Below are 22,270 nucleotides of genomic sequence, written 5' to 3' on the forward strand. Positions count from 1 at the left end.
TAAATCCATTGAAGTCCACAGGCTTAGAAAAATTCCATACTAATTCTTGCAAGTCCATTCAGTGAAGTTAAAACTTGCTAGTATTCTGCATCACCAATCTGGTTCCAGCTACAGTAGGGTTACATGCAGTCCTGGAACAATGAAGCAGTCAAAGTGTGGAAATAACTAAAAGCAACAGATGGCAAATAACAAGAGGTAGAAAATCAGAGAAAAAAATCTGCTGGATTTAGGAGAGCTTTCCAGGAGCACAGATGTGGCTCCAACAACAGCCAGAATTTGAGCCCTTATGTATTGGGGCAAACCTGATGATTTCTTAAGCTCTACATATCAGCTATGGGCTGGAGATGCAAAGTACTGGTTAGGCACGTGACAATGATACTTCTGAGCATCCACCAGGAGTTCCATCTGCTATCTCAGATTGGGACTTGCATCTGCTATCTTCAAGATGGGGACTTGCACAAGTCAGAATTGAGTGTTGTAAAAAGCCTGAGGGTTGCTGTTTGGATTGTGTATTGGGAAGGCTTGGACATGTGACTCCCAAGACAACCTTCTCCATCTCAAGATCGGTTTTTTGGTTGAGTCATGAGAAGTAGGTTTAGGTAGTCATAATTAAGATTCCTCAAAGTTTTTGTCAGATAAATAGGTCAATAGATAATGCTTTGATCTCTCATATGTGAAAAATTTTAATTCCTAGTGAAGGCTTGTTAAAGTAAGCATACCTTTCTCACAAATTATTGAGAAGAATTATCAGGTGATTTAGAGCTGGTTTGGATGATAACATGGCTTTCCATGCAGTGGGGAATGGATTGAGTGGAAGACTATGCATCACCTCCTCGTCCAACCAGTGCATTTGTTCTGCCTGCAAGCATCCATGTGATGGTATAATATCCAACTGTAACCAAATGTAACATATGTTTGTTCTGTGTGTGCACTTGGTCTCCAAGGGTAAATACGGGAATTAATTTCACATATGAGCCTACACATGTTGGGGTTTGGCCAAATTCTGACTTTACACAATGCATAGATCCTTGCTGGCACTGGAGACAAGAATCTCCCCCTCCACCAACCCACCCATCAGACATAAGGCCAGATATACTACAAACCAGCTCTTAAGGTTATAAATGTAACTGAATTAATACACTGTGTTTAAGCGGTGGATCTGGAGATTTTCTTTTTCATACCACTTTGAAAGTCACTGCAAAACATCTGGGGAAGAGAATGATGTGACACAGTACTTCTTAAACTGACTTCTTATTCAGCCCACCAATTTTCATATTAACTCCCAGCCTTTCAAGAGATCCCTTTTCTTGCCAGAACACTAGGGTTCATCCATTATATTATTAACAAAAGCATGATCCAGCCAAAATTACATCCAGTGTATTTCAGTGGAAGAGACTTAAGAACATGCTCATCTTTCTAACTGAAATCAATGAGTTTAAACACTGCTTACTTTGGTCTATATAAGTAATCTGTCTGTCATATTTCCTGCACTTCTCCCAAGGAGCTCAGCATACTGTATATGGTTCTTTTCTGCATTTTATCCTCACAAAAACTCTATGAAGTAGGCTAGACTGAGAGAGGGTGACTGGCCTAAAGTCACACAGTGAGATTCTTGAGTGAGTGGGGATTTGAACCCTAGGCTGCGGTCACATGCGCCAGTTGAAGTGGAGGGGAAGGGAGGCTATTCCCTCTGGAGGAATTTGACATGCAGTTGCGAGATCAGACCTCTGTTTGTGTGATCAGAAGCAACTGTAGGTGAGTCATGGGGTTTGGGGCTGCTTGTTTCCCATGCGCATAAATGAGGAATCACACCTCCACACTGAGGACCCCCTATGGAGTATGAGATGATGCGCATACTGCAAAGAGGGGGGAAAGAACAGCACTGAGCCGGGATGTCCTGATCAGACCATCCCAATGGCTGTCAGAACCCATTTACTACTGGACTTTCCCCAGTGTCTTTTAACTCTGCTTCTGCAGCGGAGCAGCACAGGTTGCCGACGACTGCGGGATACTTCCCAGATGTTGCTGTCTGATCTCTCCCTTTAGATCCATCAGGCATTCACACCTATGTTGGATCTAAACGTATGTGTGATCGCAGCCCAAGTTGCTCAAATCCTAATCCAATGCTCTAACCACTACACCACACTGGCTGTCACAAAATGCTGGACTTTTTCCCTGGATTTCATACAGCAGTTCAGGGTTGCCCACTGAATGCTTCCCAGGAACAAAAATTTCTTGCATATTAAAAAAAAGTTTTCATGTCCAAAGAAACCTTTATCCCCTAATTTTTCTCGCTGTGGAAACTGGCCGAAAGCTGGATAATGCCCTAATTCATTTAATTTGTTAACATGACAAAATGTATATCAGCTTTATCATTACATGAATATAAAACAGAAAGTTTCTGAACAAAAAACAGAGGAACTCTATTAGATTTCCCTTTTGCCATCCCTCATTGAGTGGTGCATAAATGACAGATGGGTAAGCAGAAGACTTGAAACTGAATGATGTTTTCTGCTGTGTAACTATATATCTGCATTATTGCCTGTGGCATGGTGACCAATCAGCCTGCATGATAAGTAACCTTCATAAAATGTGTTGTAATCTATCCTTACACCCACCAACCTTCTTTTGAAAAGCTTATGATATGTTCACATAGTACCTTCTACTACAGCTCTTAGCTTTGTTGGTGATGGAACAAGGGAATAAAATATATCACTTAAGAAATCAAAAGTATTGTTGTCATTACTATAATATCTACTTCATGTGCTTGGACAGGCCATACTTGATGCATATAAGTGTTATCATCAAATCTGAAAGCTGTAGTATTTTAATTGAATACTTTGCATAACAAAAATCTCCTTCTCAGCTCTTCTTTTCCCATGAGGAATCCTACTGTTGTCCATTTTGAAAAATATGTGACTGAATAAATGGCTTAATGGGCTTACTTTTTTATCAAATTTCAGGGCACTCCAGGACCAATTGGTGTTCCAGGACCAGCAGGACCAAAAGGAGAGAGGGTAAGCAATCTTCGACAGACAAACAGGCTGTAGCCCCATTGTCCTTACTAGGGATTTGCCTGAGGGAAAACATTGCTCAACATGGCAAAAACAGAACACATTATGAGGGATGGGAGTTGCAGCCTAGGATTGGCATAGGGGTAGTACATAAACATCTAGTTTCTGTAAATGAACTGCCTCCAAGAGTACTAAAAGAACTTGCTGATGTAATTTCTAAGCCTCTGTCCATTATTTTTGAAAATTCTTGGAGAACAGGGGAGGTGCCAAAAGATCGGAGGTGGGCAAATGTTGTCCCCATCTTTAAGAAGGGAAAAAAGGAGGATCCAGGTAACTACCAACCTGTCAGCTTGACGTCTATATCTGGGAAAGTTTTAGAACAAATAAACAGACCTTGAGCATTTAGAAAGCACAGCTGTGATTATTAAGAGACAGCATGGGTTTCTCAAGTCATGTCAGACTAACCTTAACTCTCTTTTTTGAGAAAGTTACTACCTTGCTGGATCAGGGGAATGCTGTAGATATAGTTTATCTTGATTTCAGTAAGGCTTTTGATAAAGTTCCACATATTCTTGTTGATAAGTTGGATTCTATTACTGTTATGTGGATCTGTAACTGGTTGACAGATGGCACCCAGTGAGTGCTTGTGAATGGTTATTCACCTCTTGGAGAGGAGTGACAAGTGGAGTGCCTCAAGGATCTGTCCTGGGACCCATTTTTTTCGACACCTTTGTAAATGATTTGGAAGAAGGAAAAGAGGGAATGCTTATTAAATTTGCAGATGATATTAAATTGGGAGGGGTAGCAAATACAGTAGAAGACAGAGTCAGGCTACAGGATGATCTTGACAAGCTGGAAAACTGGGCTAAAGCAAATAAAATTAATTTCAATGGGGATAAATGTAAAGTTCTGCATTTAGGTAGAAAATAATCAAATGCATAATTATAGGATAGGGGAGACTTGTCTTGGCTGTAGTATGTGTGAAAAGGATCTAGGGGTGTTAGTAGACCACACACTGAACGTGAGTCAGCAGTGTGATGTAGTAGCTAAAAAGACAAATGCAATTTTGGGCTCTATCAAAATAAGTATAGAGTCCAGATCACACGAAGTGATGGTGTCACTTTGCTCTGGTTAGACCTCAGCTAGAGTATTGTGTTCAGTTTTGAGCAGTACAGTTTAAGAAGGATCTAGACAAGCTGGAACATGTCCAGAGGACTCAACAAAGATGGTGAGGGATTTGGAAACCAAGTCCTATGAGGAAAGGTTGAAGGAGCTGGGTCTGTTAAGCCTGGTGAGGAGATGACCAAGAGGTGATATGATAACCATCTTCAAGTACTTGAAGGGCTGTCATGCAGAGGATCGTACCGAGTTGATTTCTGTTGCCCCAGAAGGTTGGACCAGAACCAACGGGTTGAAATTAGATCAGAAGAGTTTTTGGCTAAACATTAGGAAGATCTTCTTGACAGAGTGGTTCCTCAGTGGAACAGACTTCCTTGGGAGGTGGTGGGCTCTCCTTCTTTGGAGGTTTTCAAACAGAGGCTAGATGTCTATCTGACAGCAATGCTGATTCATGAGAGGGAGCGCCGGAAGGGTTGCATCAGTGCTTAGTTCTTGTGGCTCTTTCTTATATGCCTAGGGAAATGCTGATCGCCACTTTGGGGTCAGGAAGCAATTTTTCTCCAGGCCAGTTTGGCTGAAAATCCTGGAGGTTTTTTTCCTTTCTTTCATCTTCTGGGTATGGGATAGCAGTCACTGGGGTAGTGGGGAGGTATTGGTGAATTACCTGCATTGTGCAGGGGGTTGAACTAGATGACCCAGGAGGTCCCTTCCAAATCTATGATTTTATGTCCTCTCATTCCCCACCAGAAAACATCCCCCTGGTACACTATGGACCTTAGGGGGATGAAACGGGAACTCAGAAGACTGGAGCAAATTTGGCAGCGAATTCTTATAGGATGGTTATGAAATCATATGAGATGGCGATCAAGTCCACTAAAAATTTTTTTAGGCTTCCTCCATTGCATCTGCTAGCTCTTGCCCGGCTCAATTATTTCAGATATTTAGGTCTCTTACATCTCTTTTGGAGAGGACCCAGAATAATAGAAATTCAGCCATAAGCTGTGAGGCATTTGCAAACTTTTTTGACACTCCACTGCAACCTTCCAGCCAGTGTTGATACAGTATGTGAATTGGAGGCTCCTTGGCTGTCTTTGGATTCAGTCTTTGACAATGTCAGCCGGGTCTCCCAAGCCGACATCGACAAGATTCTGGGTGCTGTTAGGCCGACCATCTGCCTCTTAGACCCATGCTCCTTGTAGCTGGTGAAAGCCAGCAGTGAAAGGTTATGAGGTCCCCTGGAAGATATCGTCCATCTGTCCCTAGGTTTGGGGATTTTTCCAGAGGGGCTGAAGGAGGTGGTGGTGGTTCTGCTCTTAACGAGACCAAATTTAGATCCTATGGATCTAGCCAATTACTGCCCAGTCTCAAATATTTCATTTCTGGGCAAAGTATTTGAGAGAGTTATAGGAGAACAGCTCCAGAAATGACACATCGGTGTTGAATCCATTTCAGTCCAACTTCCACTCTCACCATAGGATGAAAACAGTGCTGGTCACCCTCATAGACAATCTCTGCAGGCAGCTGGATTGAGGCAGGTTAGCACTGCTGATTTTACTCGACCTTACAGCAGTTCGACACAGTTGACTACAACCTATCGACTCACTGCCTTGCTGATGTTGGAATCTGTGGGGTAGACTTGCGAAGGCTTACCCCATTTCTCCATGGTTGGGGACAGAGGGTGGCACTGGGAGGGACAGTGTCTCCAAGGTACCTGCTGGGATGCGAGGTTCCTCAAGGAGCACTTCTCTCCCTGATGTTATTTGACATCTACATGCACCCCCTCACCCAGCTAGCTTGGAATTTCAGGCTGGGGTGTCATCAATATGCCGATGACACCCAGCTATTTCTGTTGATAGCCAGCCAGCCAGATGCCATTCCCAGGAATTTAGCTGAGGGTCTGGAGCAATGTTCCCTCTAAGCTGTGGAATCTTGTGAGCAAAAAATCTATTTTGTGAGTTACTGGCATTAAAGTTGTAAGCAAGCAATTTGGCTACTGCATAAATTTGCTATGGAGCCATCCCTCCTAAGCTAAGACAAAAATCTGTGAGCTGGAGGCTAAAAAATTCTGAGCTAGCTCACACTATCTCAACTTAGAGCAGGGTTCCTTAAACTTTTTAAACAGGGGGCCAGTTCACTGTCCCTCAGACCGCTGGAGGGCCGGACTATAGTTTAAAAAAAACAAATTCCGAGCAGGGCTCTTCCAGACAGCCCTCGCCCGCGCAGCCCTCCCAGGAGCCCTTGGTGGAATCCACAGAGGAGACCCTCTATTGCAGGATAAACACCCGGCGGGCCGGATAAATGTTTTCGGCGGGCCGCATGTGGCCCCCGGGCCATAGTTTGAGGACCCCTGCACTAGGCGATAGCGACATTCACCAGAGTTTGACTCTCAAGAGACAATAGGGTCTAGGATCCTGAAACCTCAAGCAGTCACCAATAGGGACTTTGGCGGGAAGTTTAAACCCACCAATGGGACCTGGGGGTGGTCCACGGGGACTGTATATAGTTGGCCATCAGGCCGGTGTTTTCTGTTCTGTTGTGTACCAGTAAACTATGAGCTGATAATCATACTGTTTCCTGATTCTTCAATGCGTCGAACCCACTACACAACAGAGTTAAATTTTACAGACATCAGAATAGGTGCCTCTTCTCTCCACTGAACTGGTTCCTATCAGGTGGAAATGCCTCAGGTCAGTGTTCTTTTTTCATGAAGAATCACCTCTGCGACAAAAAGCCCTGTCAGCAAAAAGACCTTATACCCTCTTGGCCCACTGTTAGATTCTCAGAGTCATCATAAAAGACACACAGGATAGCTATCGATGCCAGAGCCAAATTACTGGTTCACAACTTGAATGCCAGTAGAATTTTTTCCCACAAGACTCCACTGCTTTAGAGGGAACATTGCCCGGGGGGGTGTCCCGCTTTCTCTGCAGGCCCCAAGCAGTGGAGGCGGTAGGTGGGTGTCTCACACCGTTCGAGAGCCAAAGGTGGCGATGCTGTGCTGCGCTCGTGCGCGTGCACACAGACACACAGGCTCCGAGTGCGGCCAGCGGTAAATCCTAGTCCCCCGCTGCCCTCCTCTCGGAACCGAGCTCCTCTGGCCAGTGCCCTGCGCCACCGGATCCCTTGCAGTCGTGCCCCTGCCAGGTCTCCCCCCCACGCTTTGGAAGAGCTGTTCCCAGTGCCCGCCCACCCCGTGCACGGCACTTCCCTTCCCGAGGACAGACAAAAAGACCCGGCGGAGGGAGAGGCCCAGCCCCTTCCCTTGTGCCGCCACCGGCCGCACTTCTGGCGGGCAACCCCTTCGGGACCCGGTGGGCTGGCGGTGCCCGCACTCCAGCGGGGTCCCAGGCAGAGCGGCAGGCAGCAGCAACAGACCTCGAAAGCCCGGCACGGCGGTCTGACTGCTGGCTCCCCCCGCAATCCGAAACAGGCGAGCCCTGGAGCTGGCGGCGCTGCGGCGTCTCCTCCGTGGAGCCGACTGGGCCGCTCTGGCTTCCCTGCCCAGGGCTGCAGCTCCGAGAGGTGCGGCGGCGCTCAGCCCACACGCGGCGCTCTCGCGGGACGGGGACATGGAGTGGGGGGGAGCCACGCAGGCCGAGAGGCAACCCCGGGCCACGTGCAAGCGAGCCAACCCTGCCGGCGGACTGGATAAATGTTTTTGGTGGGCCGCATGTGGCCCGCGGGCCGTAGTTTGAGGACCCCTGACTTAGAGGGAACACTGGTCTGGAGGCTCCGGTTGAGTAGTTAAAGAAGAGTCGGCTGAAGATGAATCCTGCTAAGATGAAGGTTCTGTGGCTGGGTGGGGGGAACCTCGGTTGGATGGCCAACTCTCAACTTTTGATGGTGACCCTATCATCGGCATTAACCATCAAGAGTCTGGGCATGACTCTGGATGCTTCCTTGTCTATGGAGGCCCAGGTAACAAAGGTTGTCAAGCTGGTGTTTTTCCAACTGTGCCAGGTTAGGCAGATGGCTCCCTACCTGTCTCACCCCAATCTAGCCACAGTAATGCATGCAATAGTCACCTCCAGAATAGACTTGAAAAGTACACGGACGAAGAGTGATTTCAGCAAAGCGTACTTTATTCGATCAGAAACAAGACGACTTTGGCCGACTTTTAGGCCGGCTTATATCCCCGAGAAACCGCCACCCAAAACACACACCCTACTTCCCTATAGGTTATTTACAGTGGCCGAGAGTCCCATAGGCTCTCGGGCGGGAAACTAGCCCCCTGATTGGAGCAGGCTAGGATCCGCATAGTCCATTGTCTCTTGGAGCGAAGCTCGATGTTTGTCTCTGGACTTGTCTGGACTTGTCTGGACTGGATATATTACACCCCTCCCCCCTTGGTCCGCAATGCATCCACAGACAAAGTCCTTCAGGTGGGCTGGTGCCTTCCTGGTGCAGGTAGAGCGGCGAGGTTCCGGGACTGCTGCAGCTTCTACCCTGGGAGCCCTTGGAGGTGAGCTGGCCGGGAGAGGCGCCAGGGGCGGCGGTGCCGGCGTTCCTGGCGCCTCCTGAAGAGGTGCCTCGGGTTCAACTAAGGGTAGAGCCCGGGGGTCGGCCCTCGGGAGTAGGGCCTGGGGTGAGGTCTCCGGAACCTCGGCCATGTCTGAGTCCTCGGGGTCCAATGGCATCATCCAGCGGCGTAGCTGGTCAATGTACCGGTGTAGAACTTGGCTGTCCTCACAAGAGACCTCATACAATCTGGGGCCCTTAACTCGTATGACTTGTGCCAGAATCCAGGTGGGCCCCCGGGCGTAGTTCCGTGCATACACGGGATCTTCCGGAAAGAAACCCCTGGCTGCCTCATGTGTGTCTGTGCCTGGTGCCTCTGCCGATGCCCGGTCGGGATGCAGCCAATCCAGCCGGGTTGCCAGGCGCCGGCCAAGAAGTAGTTCTGCCGGACTGCGCCCCGTAGTGGTGTGGGGCATCATTCGCTGGCCGAAAAGGAAAGCCGCCAGTTTATAATCCCAGTCCGGGGAGTCCAAGCGGCGGAGGGCATCCTTTGTGGTTCTGACCATGTGCTCGGCCTGGCTGTTGGTGGCAGGGTGGAACAGGGCAGCCCGGATGTGGCGGATCCTGTAGTAGCTCGTGAATTCCTGGAACGCCGCTGATGTGAATGCCGTCCTGTTGTCCGTGACCAGCGTGTCAGGGATTCCCTGGGCGCTGAAGATCCGCCACATCGCCCGGATGGCCGCCTTCGAGGAGGTGGAGGGCACGGGAACTACCTTCAGCCACTTGCTGAAGGAATCCACCAGGATAAAGAATAGTTGCCCCTGAAACGGTCCCACAAAGTCCAAGTGTAGCCGGGACCAGGGGCGATGGGAAGATTCCCAGGCCCGTTCCGGGGCTTGGGGAGGCTCGGGCCAGGATGCTTGGCAAGGGTTGCACCGCTTCACCACGTCCTCTATGTCCCGGTCCAACCCTGGCCACCAAACGTAGCTCCGGGCCAAGGCTTTCATGCGTACCACCCCGGGGTGTGTTTCATGAAGGGTGGTGAGGACCCGCTCCCATAGGGGTTTTGGGATGACCACCCTACTACCCGACATGACCCAGCCCTGGTGGACGGACAGCTCATCCTTCCGGGAAGCAAAGGGCATTACGTCAGGGTCTATTTTGGCCGCGGGCCACCCCCTCAGCACCCAGTCCAAGACCCGGCAAAGTACCTTGTCCTTAGAGGTGCCACGAGCCACCTCCGCGACGTGGACTGGCTGATCCGGAAGGGACCCCAGGAGAGCAATCTGGTGGGCGGGAGCCAGATCCAGGTCACAGACCGGCAGCAGCAGGCGGCTCAGGGCGTCTGCGTGGCCCATTGCCTTGCCAGGGCGGTGGACGAGAGCGTAGGAGTACCCCGCCAGGAAAATAGACCAGCGGAGCACCCGGGGCGAAATCGTCTTGGGGGTCTGGCGGTTGGGGGCCAGGAGGCCCAGCAGCGGCTTGTGGTCCGTGAGGACTGTGAAGGGCCGCCCGTACAGATAGTGGTGAAACTTTTTCACCCCCGCCACAATCACCAGCGCCTCCTTATCTATCTGTGCATAATTGCGCTCAGCCGCTGATAGAGTCCTGGAATAATACGCAACCGATCTGGCCCTGGCCCCACCTGGTGGAATTCTCTGCCAGGGAACATCCATGACCTGCCGGAATTACTACCTTTCTGCAGGACATGTAAGGCAGAGATGTTCCGTCAGGCATTTAGGTGAGGACAGTGACAGAACAGTATGTGATCTGGAACTCTCAAACACCCCCTTCTCCCTAGGAGGCCTGTGCAAGCTGCATTTCCCCCCCACCATCTTGGAATGTGTATTGTTTTATCTGTTGATATGTTTTAGGTGCTTTAATGTTGGGTTTTAAATTGACTGTTTATTGTATATTTCTGTTGTAAGCCACCCTGAGCCCTGCTTGCAGGGAAGAGTGGCCTAATAAATCCAACTTAATAAATGAATGAATGCCTGAATTAATGAATAAATTTAAAAAATCAGTCCAGAAGGTTGGTTACCCGAGAGCAGAGTTCAGTTTGGAGCGTGGTCCAGAAAGCCAGGTCTAGCAGTCCGAAGTCATTAAAAGGGCAGGGAGAGAGGAAGTCTGAGGTCATAGTCAGGAGCTGGTCCAAAGGTCACAGGAGGAAAGCAGAATCCAGAGCTGTGGTTGCAAAGTCAGGCAGTTGGTGACTTGTTGCTTCCACATCGAGCAGTCTCCCTTGACTGGCTTTTATAGGCATCTGCTGGCAGGTCTTACTTGCAGCCAGCTGCTTGGGAGTAACCCTGCAGCTACTCATCATTAGCAAGCGGCTGTTGTTGGGCCAGGAGATGTGCATTTTGTCTTCTCCCCTGGAGCTCCATTCTAAGCCTTCGCCTCCGGCACTCAAAGTCTGTGGGTGAAACTAGAGAGCTGGTAATGACCACCTGGGCCTCATCTATTGAAACAGGGCTGGAAGGTGCTAGTGGCTCTGCATCAGCTGTTGGCTGTGAGCTCTGACAAGCCTGCAGCCCTTCTTCTTGCTTGCTGGTTTCTGTTGGTTCAGAGCTGATTTCCTGAGGCTCTCCTTCCTCTGAAGAGTCCTTGCTATTTCTGAGTCCTGGCTGGCCCATGACAACTGGGCAGATAGAGCTCCCCCTATTGTTTGATCCCATTTGCATGTGAGAGCAGCCTTCCTCTCCCTTCCCTCATGATGCCTGGGAGATCTGCAAAAAAGCAAAAGCGAACAAACAAGTAGGGAGCTTTAAATCACTGGCTCTAGATATCAGGATACTGGTTTTGCTGAGATTCTTGGTTATCTGTGTAGATTCCAAATATTCCAAATATCTGTGCAGATTCTAAATGCATGTATATATTCAGACCAAATATCTGTGCAGATTCTGAATATATGTTTATGTTTTATCAGATATATGTATATATTCAGACCAGATGTATCTGAGCGCACATCACTAATCCCTACACAATTATCAATACACCTTAAGATAGATTCAGGTGGGTAGGCGTGTTGGTTGTTCACTTGCCAATACATGAATAAAGACTTTTATTCTTTTATTTGTGTATTGGCAGTATACCTTAAGTTAAGACATTGGCAAAGTTTCTTTTTTATATAATCTAATTATTGCAGATGCATACTTTCTGCCACTTAGACTGCCTTTCATTTGTAATTCTTTCTTATTTTATTATCTTTATGATAATACCTTTCAGGAGATGCCTAGTAGGTTCCTAGATTAACAATAGAAGCTTAGTATGGTGTTAGATGAACAGCAGATGTCCCATAAATTGTCATATTAACATTCTGTTGTCAAGCTATATATTTAGCAAAATATGGCTTTCGAGTGTGCGAAACTGCTCTCTCAAATCCCATTTTAGCATGATGAAAGGGCTGAGTCCAAAGAATACTTTTCCTGCAGTATCAGCAGCAGATTGGCACAATAAAAGATACTACAGCTATACTGTTCTTCAAAAATCACAAAATGTGTGTTTCTTCCTAATTACATTTTAGGGCAGTAAAGGAGACCCTGGAATTCCAGGATCAATGGGACCAGCAGGACTTTCTGTAAGTGTATAGGCATTTTTATTTCTTCCTACTTGTCATGAAATTGCCATCAAGAAACCACATTATAGTAGACTTCTGCTGTCAATTATTTATTGGATATGAGAAAGAACTTTTAAAGAAAATAATTATTCTGTTCACAAGTTTAGTATTTTGGCTGAGAAATTCTCAAGTACAGCTTTCTTCTTATTTTGAGCTTGAAGTGAGAAACGTTCATAGATGTAGCATTAATAATACATCAGTGCCCTTGTACTACCATATTTACAACAGTGCACTGCCAATCACGGCCCACCTCATCCACCATACCATGCCAACTTTTTGTTTGCTAATGGGTACAGGGCTGGCCCTGCCCCGCAGGCAGAAATCAATGGATTTTCCAAATCCAAACCGAAACCAAGGGGTGAAGGTATAACATCTGCTGTGAAGGCATAACATCACTTCTGGGGTGAACTTTCCTTTCCACAATGGATTGCCCTGACCTGGATGGCCAAGGCTAGCCTGATCTTGTCAGATCTCAGAAGCTAAGCAGGCGTGGTCCCGGTTAGTACATGGATGGAAGACCACCAAGGAAGTCCAGGGTCCCTACACAGAGGCAGGCAGTGGCAAACCACCTCTGAACATCTCTTGACTTGAAAAGTCTACAGAGTCACCATAAGTCGGCTGTGACTTGATTGTACTTTCCGCCATTGATTCAGCCTCGATATTGCAAAATTAAATTATGGTTAGTTTACAGCCAGTGTGGCAGAGTAGCTAAGAACCTTGGGTTTGGATTAAAGAAATTCAGGCCAAGTGTTCCAATAAGCTATGACCTCATGTATTAAGTCACTGTTTCTTGGCCTAACCTACCTCACTGAAATGTTCTAAGGATAGAGCTTCTGTTAAGAAGGCCAGGATATACATAGTTATAATTCATTCAGCAACATCTCAAGATCCATCTTAGAATGCTACTGTTGCTAATAAAGGTTAGCTTTAGTATAATTTTGCTTGCATGTGGTTTGAGCAAGCGCTCTTCAGGACACTGGTTTTTGCTGGGAATGTAACAGCAGAAAATAAGAAATTCTATATGTGGGTGGGAGTTATTTACTTGTTAAAGCTTTCATAAATATATTATAGGGATTACCAGGCTCACCAGGGGAAAAAGGAAGCCGGGTAAGTTAAATTAAGGCACTTTAGCTGTTGTTTTAAAACAATGGTGGAATGATTAATTTCTGAATCCCATAAAATAATAAAATAAAATTCTACCATCTAACAACTGGAACTTTACAATGGAAATTACATAATCGCTGTATTAAAACCTACAACAATCAATTGTTTTAGTGTTAGACAGATACACCAAAAACTTACTTTCCAAAAATTTTTCCCCAAACCATTTGCCTGACTGCAGTCCACCATGAATGGAATGAGAGACAAATGAACATGGATTCTTGAAAAATCCCACTCCACATAGTTAATGTGATGTTCTAATTTGTAGATAAATTATTTTCATTAATTAGTAAAACTCAACCAGTGATGCCAAATTGCCGCACATTTGTTGAAGTTACCCATTTGATGATTGCTAGAAAAGAATACACACATTGGGAATGGACTTTAGAAATATCTTCTATCATTTACAAGTTTATGTTTTATCAGACAAATTCTAATATTTTGGAGAACAAATGTATCTTCTTCGTGGTCTCTGTGCTTCACACCAATGGGATCTAGTGCGCACGCGCTGGATCGATCGGTGCTGTAGCAAGCTCTTTCAACGGATTATCACGCCCAGTCCCCTGGGCATGTGCAGGAACCCCACCGCGCATGCCCAGAGGGGGTGGGCGCGGACATCCTGCCAGTTCCTTCCTTACCGCTGCGTTGGAAAGACCTTTTTTCCTTCTCGGTCTGATCGGATCGCTGTTAGCTTCACTTTTAGCTTCGTCTCACAGCTCTTTGGAGTTACTTCCTAACTTGTTTTTCGCTTTCAGTTCGTTTTTAGTTGTTGCTCTTTAAAAAAAACAAAAAAACTTTATTTTCTTCTGAGGGGAATTTACCTCAGGCCTTCGGGTCACCCCCCCCCCTACCGTTTTTCTCCACTTCTCTTCTTATGGAGAAGAAGTGGGAATTTTTCAATAGATGCAGACGTTGTGGTAGCAAACTTGCTCCTCCCGATCATCATACCCTCTGCATTTTTTGCCTTGGAGAGTCTCACAAGCCAGAGTCCTGTCGTCACTGTGCTTGCTTCTCCAACCAGACGAGGAAGAACCGCGCTGCGCTCCTTAAAGTGGCGCTGCTTGAATCGGCCCTTGCTCCAGCCTCAGCGATGGAGGAGAGACCGTCTACATCGACAGCTCCGGCATTGAGACCTGCCTCCGATGTCGACCGCCCAATACTGAAGCCCTTGACATCGAAGAAACGATCGTCCGCCTCTACGCCAGTCAAGAAGAAGGCTAAGGCAAGTACGGAGCATAAGTCCGCGAAGAAGGGCACCTCCAAGTCCCTTAAGGCGGCAAAGAAGGGGAAGGAAGCAGTGCCTGCACTGGGTGATGCCCCTATAGTGCCTCCCGCTCCACCGGCAGTATTGATATCGGAGGCCCAAGTTCCTCCACTGATACCGACCATCCATGTATTGGACTCCCCTGCCACCAAACGGAGCCTCCTTACTCCAACATCAACACGGCGGAGCTCTTAAGTCACCAAATGGGTGCAGAGCTTTCCCCCGCTTCTTCGACTTCGTTGGCATCGATAGTATCGGAAGCTCCCGACATCGATCCACATTGGCACCGATATACCTTATGTGACACGCAGCGTCACCCTCCACGTCTGCACACTCAGTCTGTCAATATCGACACCCGCGACTACAGGGACAACTCCCACAGACACGCCACTACCTTGTCTCCCAGACGTCCACGGACCAGAAGTCGCTCCCCAAGAGACTTCATGCCCCCCCCACCAATGGCGTGGGATGAAAGACAGTTGAGGGGGCTGCCTTTCTTGGGCATAGTGTTCTGGTTTCCCTCAAAGAAAAATCAGCTTTGCAGGGAGGGCACAATTTGAAGGGGGAAAATAAGGTAGGGCAAAGTTTAAGTACCCCCACATACACACTGCTTCTCACTTAAAATCATCCCCTCCCCAAGCTGCATTTCCTTTTTTAAAAATAATTGACTTCACGACAACCTCACTTTATACACTGATTTAGTGAAAAGAGTGGCCCGCTCTTTAGGCCTCTCTGTCGTCCAACAACATCCGCAAGCAACGGATTCAGTTTACGATATTGTACAGCTGGATACATCTTCCACCTTGGCACTGCCTATGTCTTAAGTTCTTTTACAGGCAGCGAAGTCACCATGGCTCAAACCTTCAACTGCTCCTGTTTCCACAAGAAAACTGGACCACATGTACAGGGTCCAAGAGTCAGAGGCCGAGTTTCTATTCTCACACCCTCAGCCAAACTCCATGGTTATAACTTCTTCCTCAAAATCCAAGAAAATGCATTCAACACCTTCGGATAAGGAAGGTAAAAAATTAGATGCATTCAGCAGGCGTTTCTATTCCACGGGGGCATTGGGAGTCAAGGCCTGTATGAATCGGTATCAGTATACTCTCTGGGAATGGTTCACAGAGCTATTCAGCCATCTCCCAGACGATAAACTCCAGGCAGCCAGACTCTTACAAAAGGAAGGCATGCTGTTGGCAAAACAACAGCTCAACACCACGAAACATGTCCTCAAGGCATCTTCAAGAACCATGGCTTCGGCAATAGCTCTCAGAAGACATTCCTGGCTTCGTAACACCAAATTTTATGTGGAAGACCTCCCCTTCGATGGCCTGGGGCTTTTCAATGCAGCAACTGACTCTACAAGATAAGAGCATTAAAGCATCTCGAGCGCTAGGCGTCTCATCTTCTGCGAGGCACAATATCGCCCCCGCACCTGGTCCAGGTCCTGGCAGAGACATACCCAAACTCATCAGTCTCCAGACACTAGATGGAGACCGAGAACGTCTTCGGGAGGCCAAAAACCGACCTACCAAAAGCCAAAATTCAGTTCTGGACAACAAGCTTTCCGCAGCAAACAGCCCAAGCCCTCCAAGCAGGGTTTTTTACTTTCGTGTCGCCGAGTCAGCTCATACCCGTCTCTTTCCTTTTATCCATGCCTGGCATCTTATCACCTCAGACGAGTGGGTCCTCTCCATCTTGACCCGAAGTTACAAAATTCAGTTCCATCAGAACCCCAACACTCCGGTCGTTGTCTCCACGCCCCCTTCCCCACCTCTCCTCGAGGAGGTGTCCGTCCTTCTGCAGAAGGGAGCCATTGAGAGAATACCACCACACCTCCAAGGGACGGGATTTTACTCCCGATACTTCACAGTCCCGAAGAGAGCCAGAGGTGTTCGACCCATATTAGATCTCAGGGAACTGAACCATTTTGTGACCTACTACCGCATCCGTATGGTCTCCCTACAACAGATCATGCCACTGCTGCGCAGACACGTTTGGATGGCCACCCTAGACCTCCAAGACGCATATTTCCACCTCACTATCCACCCCTACCACCACCAATACTTCTGCTTTGCAATTGGCCAACACCACTATCAATATACGGCCCTACAATTTGGCCTTTCCAGTGCCCCGAGAGTTTTCACAAAGACTATGATTGTGGTTGCGGCTTTCCTACGTCTCCGAAGGGGTGTCCGTCTACCCATACATAGACGATTGGCTTCTGGTGGCGTCTTCACAACACGCCCTGCTCTCAAACGTAACAGAAACTCTGTCACTACTGGACGACCTGGGCCTAAGGGTCAATCAACAAAAATCTCACTTGTGTCCTGTCCAGCGAATTCAATACATCGGCGCTATCCTGGACTCAAACACATGCATGGCCTACCTACCTACAGACAGGGCCACAGACATCATTTCCCTAGCCACCGTCGTCCGTACCCAACTCTCCGCCACCGCCTTCCAAATCCAGAGGCTGCTCGGTCTCATGGCTGTGACTACGTCAGTTCTCGTCTTTGCAAGACTCAAAATGCGTCCCTTACAACTATGGTTCATTCGCAACTACGACCTGTCGAAGAACGTGCACACTGTCGTCCTATCCCCTCCACCCAGCATACAGGACTCTTTACTTTGGTGGACTGTCCCTTCGAATATCCTTCAGGAAGCGCCCTTCCATCCTCCGTCACCCGAAGTCACCATCACGACCAATGCTTCCCTGAGGGGTTGGGGTGCACACTCCATGGGCCATTCTGTTGGAGGCAAGTGGAACACACATATGAGGAACCGTCACATAAACTTCCTCGAACTCCTGGCCATACAATACACTGTAACCAGTTTCCTCCCCTTAATCAAGGGAAAATGTGCCACAGTCCTAACGGACAACACCACAGCGGTATCCTACATCAACAGACAGGGAGGCACAGTCTCTCTACACCTCTGCACCCTGGCAATCAATTTGTGGGAGTTTTGCATCACCAACGGTATATTCCTCATGGCCACTCACATCCCGGGACGCATGAACGTGGAGGCAGACCATCTAAGTCGAGCAGGATTCAGCCTTCACGAGTGGGGGATGAACCCAACATACCTCCTCCCACTCTTCCACAGGTGAGGAGCTCCCCAAGTCGACATTTTTGCCACAAGGAACAACAAAAAGTGTCCTTTGTTCTGCAGTCGGGGAGGCAACGGCCCGCAATCCCTGGGAGACGGCCTCCTTTATCCTTGGTCCTCGACACACCTTTACCTGTTTCCCCCCTTACCTCTGCTTCTGAGAGTGGTCTGCAAAGTATTCAAGGACAATGCCAATTGTATCCTAATAACACCATAGTGGCCAAGACAACCTTGGTTTCAACGGTCCTCGAGTTATCCCGGGGGATATACCATCAGTTCCCCCCGGCCCCGGACCTACTCCTTCTCTCAGACTCCCCTGTCCTACATCACAACATACCTCAGTTGAAACTGACGGCATGGCAGATAACGGCGCAGGTGTCTCCTTACGTGTAGTGAACGTCCTTTTAAATTCCAGGAAGCCTACTACTCAGAAGTCCTACAACTATAAATGCAGACGATTCTGTTCTTTTCTGGGTGATGACGCCCCTCGAGCCACCTCAGCTGACCTTGAAAGAGTTTTCCATTTCCTACTATCCTTAGCTGACTCGGGACTTTCCCACTCTTCCTTAAGGGTTTACTTAGCCGCTCTGTCGACTTTTCATGTTCCAGTTGACGGATGTACTCTGCACATCCAATTTCCAAACGTTTTTTAAAGGGTTTGCTTCACCTTTACCCTCCTGTCAAAACTCCAGCTGCTCCATGGGTCCTTCCTCTAGTTCTACACCAACTCACGAGGAAGCCCTTTGAACCACTCACAACATGCGAACTTAAACTCTTAGCGTGGAAAACGGCCTTTTTAATCGCAATTAGCTCAGCCAGACAAGTGGGAGAAATATTGACTTTCCGGCACGATACATCTTACCTGTCCTTTCTGCCAGACGGAAGGTGGTGTCAGAGTTCCACCTGCAGGCGGAGGTCTTCCTCCCTGTTGTTGTTGTTGTTCAGTCGCACAGTCGAGTCCGACTCTTTGCGACCCCATGGACCAACTCCCTTCAGGCCCTCCGGTCTTCCGCCATCCTCTGAAGTTTGGTCAACTTCATGTTCGTTGCATCGATGACACTGTCTAACCATCTCATCCTTTGCCGTCCCCGTCTTCTTTGACCTTCAATCTTTCCCAGCATCAGGGTCTTCTCCAGTGAGTGCTCCCTTCTCATTTGCTGGCCAAAGTATTTGAGCTTCAGTTTCATTATCTGGCCTTCCAGGGAACAGTCAGGGTTGATTTCTTTGAGGATTGACTGATTTGTTCTTCTTGCAGTCCAAGGGACTCTCAAGAGTCTCCTCCAGCACCATAGTTCAAAAGAATCTATTCTTCGGCGCTCGGCCTTCCTTATAGTCCAACTCTCACAGCCATACATGACTACTGGGAATACCATTGCTTTGACCATGCGGACTTTTGTTGGCAGGGTGATGTCTCTACTTTTTATCATGCTGTTTAGGTTCGCCATCACTTTCCTCCCAAGGAGCAGGCGTCTTTTAATTTCATGACTGCTGTCACAGTCTGCGGTGATCTGGTCCTATCTCAACAGAACACGCCCAACTAGACAAGAATCACAACTATTCGTCGCGTACGCTTCAACACGCCTGGGCACTCGCATCACGGCCCAGCGCCTGTCAAAGTGGATTGTAGGCCCTTAGGGGGTGAGCGGTCTATAAATTGAAAGCTAAATAAATAAATAAATAAATGTTACCTACTTGCCAAACAGCCATTACCTGGCCCTATCAGGGCTCATTCTACCAGGGCTGTCGTGACTTCCACTGCCTTCCTCCAGGGAGTACCACTGCAAGACATATGCAAAGCCGCTACGTGGGCCACGCCTAACACCTTCATCAGGCACTAAGCCCTAGATGTCCATACCAACACAAGTAACAACATGGGACGTCAAATTCTGTCTTCGGCTACGCAGTAAAAGACCTGCCAGCACCCTCCTCCAGGTAGGCTACTGCTCGCTAATCTCCCATTGGTGTGAAGCACAGAGACCAAGACAAAGATAAGCAGGTTGCTTACCAGTAACTGGTGATCTTCGATTGGTCATCTGTGCATTCACACCACCCGCTCTCCTTCCCCGCTGCTGTCAGCTTCTACATTTTTGAATAGGGGTTGATTCACGGCGGTTTGTAGGAACTGGCGGGATGTCCGCACCCACCCCTCTGGGCATGCGCAGTGGGGTTCCTGCACATGCCCGGGGGACTGGGCGTGAAAATCCATTGAAAGAGCTTGCTACAGCACCGATTGATCCAGCGCGTGCGCACTAGATCCCATCGGTATGAATGCACAGATGACCACTCGAAGATCACCAGTTACTAGTAAGCAACCTGCTTTTATGGATTAAAAGCCCATTGAGCAGTCACGAATGCCCAATGGAGAAAATCATGAGTGCAGAAGGCTTCCTGTGTCACTCCTAGAAAGGCACAACATGTACATATCCCATGTATTTTTCTATCAAGCATTACATTTCCTAGCTTCTGGATTGTTTCCTTGGGCTTCAACTCACATTTCTGCATGCAGAGCAGAGAGCCAGCCAGAATTCTAGTTATAGGCACTGTTTCACAGTCAACCTGATCAGCAACCCCAACCGATGTATAATTCACCAGACTGTATCACTTCTGACTGCAGGTACAAAGTTGAATATTTGAATGTTTCCTCCTTTTAAAAATAAACTCCTTCATATTCAAAACTAGCATATAAAGAAGAAATCTAGGCTAAAGCAGCCAGCATGGTATAGTGGCTAGAGAGAATGGGATCTGGGAAACCCAGGTTCAAATCTCCACTCTTCCTTGGAAGCTTGCTGAGTGACTATGGACCAGTCATTCACTGTTAGCCTTAGTTACATCAGAGGGTTAGTGCTGAAAGGATAAAACGAAGGATGGAAGAATAATGCTATAAGACTCTTCAGGTCCCTATTGGAGAGAAAAGAAGAGTATAATTATTTGTTACACATTTAAATATTCAAGCTTCATCTGTAGTCTGATGTTATATAAAATACATTATATATGTTAGTGTTACAGTTCAGCATCAGACATATCCCGTGTAGCAGCCCTATAGTAATGCCACATAAAAGAATGCTGTGCTATCAAGAGTACTTATGTGTGTGTGGGGGAGACCAAATTTCCCCCACTTCATGTCTCTTCTTAAGAAAACACTGTTATCTTCTTCATGGTCTCCGTGCATCACACCTCTGGGATATAGTGCGCCTGCACTGACCCTGATCAGTAAAATAGAAAGCAAAAGGGATTTGTGTGCCCTTTCCCCAGTCACGTGCCAGGCTCCAGTGCGCATGACTATAGAGGGGCATGACAATCTCACCAGTTCTCTTCTGACCGCCACGCTGGTAGGATCTTCTCCGCCTCGGTCGGTAACTTTTCTCTTTGGCCTTTTGGTTTTTCCTATTTTCGATGGATTCCTAGTTAGGGAAACTAAAAATATTGTTAGATAGAGAAATTGGACTCTTTTGTTGCTTTTTCTGCCTCGGCAGACTACCTCCCCCCCCCCAGCCTATGGCCAAACGGTGGGGTTTCTTCAAACGGTGCCTAAAGTGCGGTAGCAAAATCCCCCCCCCAATGGACACTCTGTTTCCTGTGCCTCGGGGAAATGCACCGAGTGGACTCTTGCGCTCATTGTGCCAAGTTCTCAAAACAGATGAGAAAGAACATGGCTGCCAGACTTCGTGTCGCATTGATAGAGTTGGCCCTTTTCACCGATGGCGTCATCACAGGATACATCGGGACATGCCTCGATGTCAACTCCTGCTTTGGGGTCGATGGCTCTGTTGTCTTCGACACCGGCACATTCTGATGTCGATCGACCGGTGCTGAAACGGTCGGTCCTGACATCCCAGTCCAAAGCCCACACTCCCACTAAGAAGCATAGGGAGGACACAAGAAGCATAAGAAAGGTTCCCTTGCTAAGGCTCCGTTGACCCCTCGTCGGGCCACGGAATCAAATCCTATTGGGGCCGCTGCGCTTGACTCCTCTGGCCGTGGGCAGCTACAAGGTGCACCACCTTCACCTTCGCTGCATTCTATTCAGCTCATGGACTCTGAGTACGATATGGAGCAGGTCTCCCAATCCTCAAGTGTCGAGAGCCTTCACTCGGATCGAGGAGTGGGCACCTTTATGTATTCTTTCCTGCATTGACCTGATGATCGGGATTGGCCAACGGAACCGTTCCACCCCTCCTCTGCCCTCCTGGGACCAACACCAGTGGCAATATATGTATGGAGCCTGTCCCTTCCCTAGCGGAATGCCATGGCTGGGATCGTCAATTCACCTCATCTCGGCTCTCCTGATACCGAGACCCTCCCCCAGCACCGGAGTTTGTTGACTCGTAGCCCTCGAAGCCAATGGGCAAGCCGTATAAACAACCACCACTGAGGCCCTCGCAATTTAAAAGACCATTGGAGCCGAATCCTTCGACCCCAGTGCTCCCAATGTCATTTTCGGAGCCTTCAGAGACCTCTGTCTTCTCAGATACTTCGCCGCACTCTGGGGATGAGCATCCAGATCCTCTGGTGGAACCCTCTCCACTG

General features: G+C 48.1%; 1 protein-coding gene across 1 annotated transcript in view; it reads left to right on the top strand.

Annotated features, from left to right (window-relative positions):
- COL13A1 (collagen, type XIII, alpha 1) overlaps nucleotides 1–22,270 on the top strand; it is a 308,444-nt gene that overhangs the window by 279,559 nt on the left and 6,615 nt on the right. Inside the window, exons 32-34 of the mRNA XM_015428404.1 lie at nucleotides 2,964–3,017; nucleotides 12,115–12,168; nucleotides 13,279–13,314. Of these exons, the coding sequence (XP_015283890.1) occupies nucleotides 2,964–3,017; nucleotides 12,115–12,168; nucleotides 13,279–13,314 (144 nt within the window). The remainder of the gene's footprint in view (nucleotides 1–2,963; nucleotides 3,018–12,114; nucleotides 12,169–13,278; nucleotides 13,315–22,270) is intronic.

This window comes from Gekko japonicus, unplaced genomic scaffold (assembly GCF_001447785.1).
Source record: "Gekko japonicus isolate JY-2015 unplaced genomic scaffold, Gekko_japonicus_V1.1 scaffold672, whole genome shotgun sequence".
NCBI lineage: Eukaryota > Metazoa > Chordata > Lepidosauria > Squamata > Gekkonidae > Gekko > Gekko japonicus.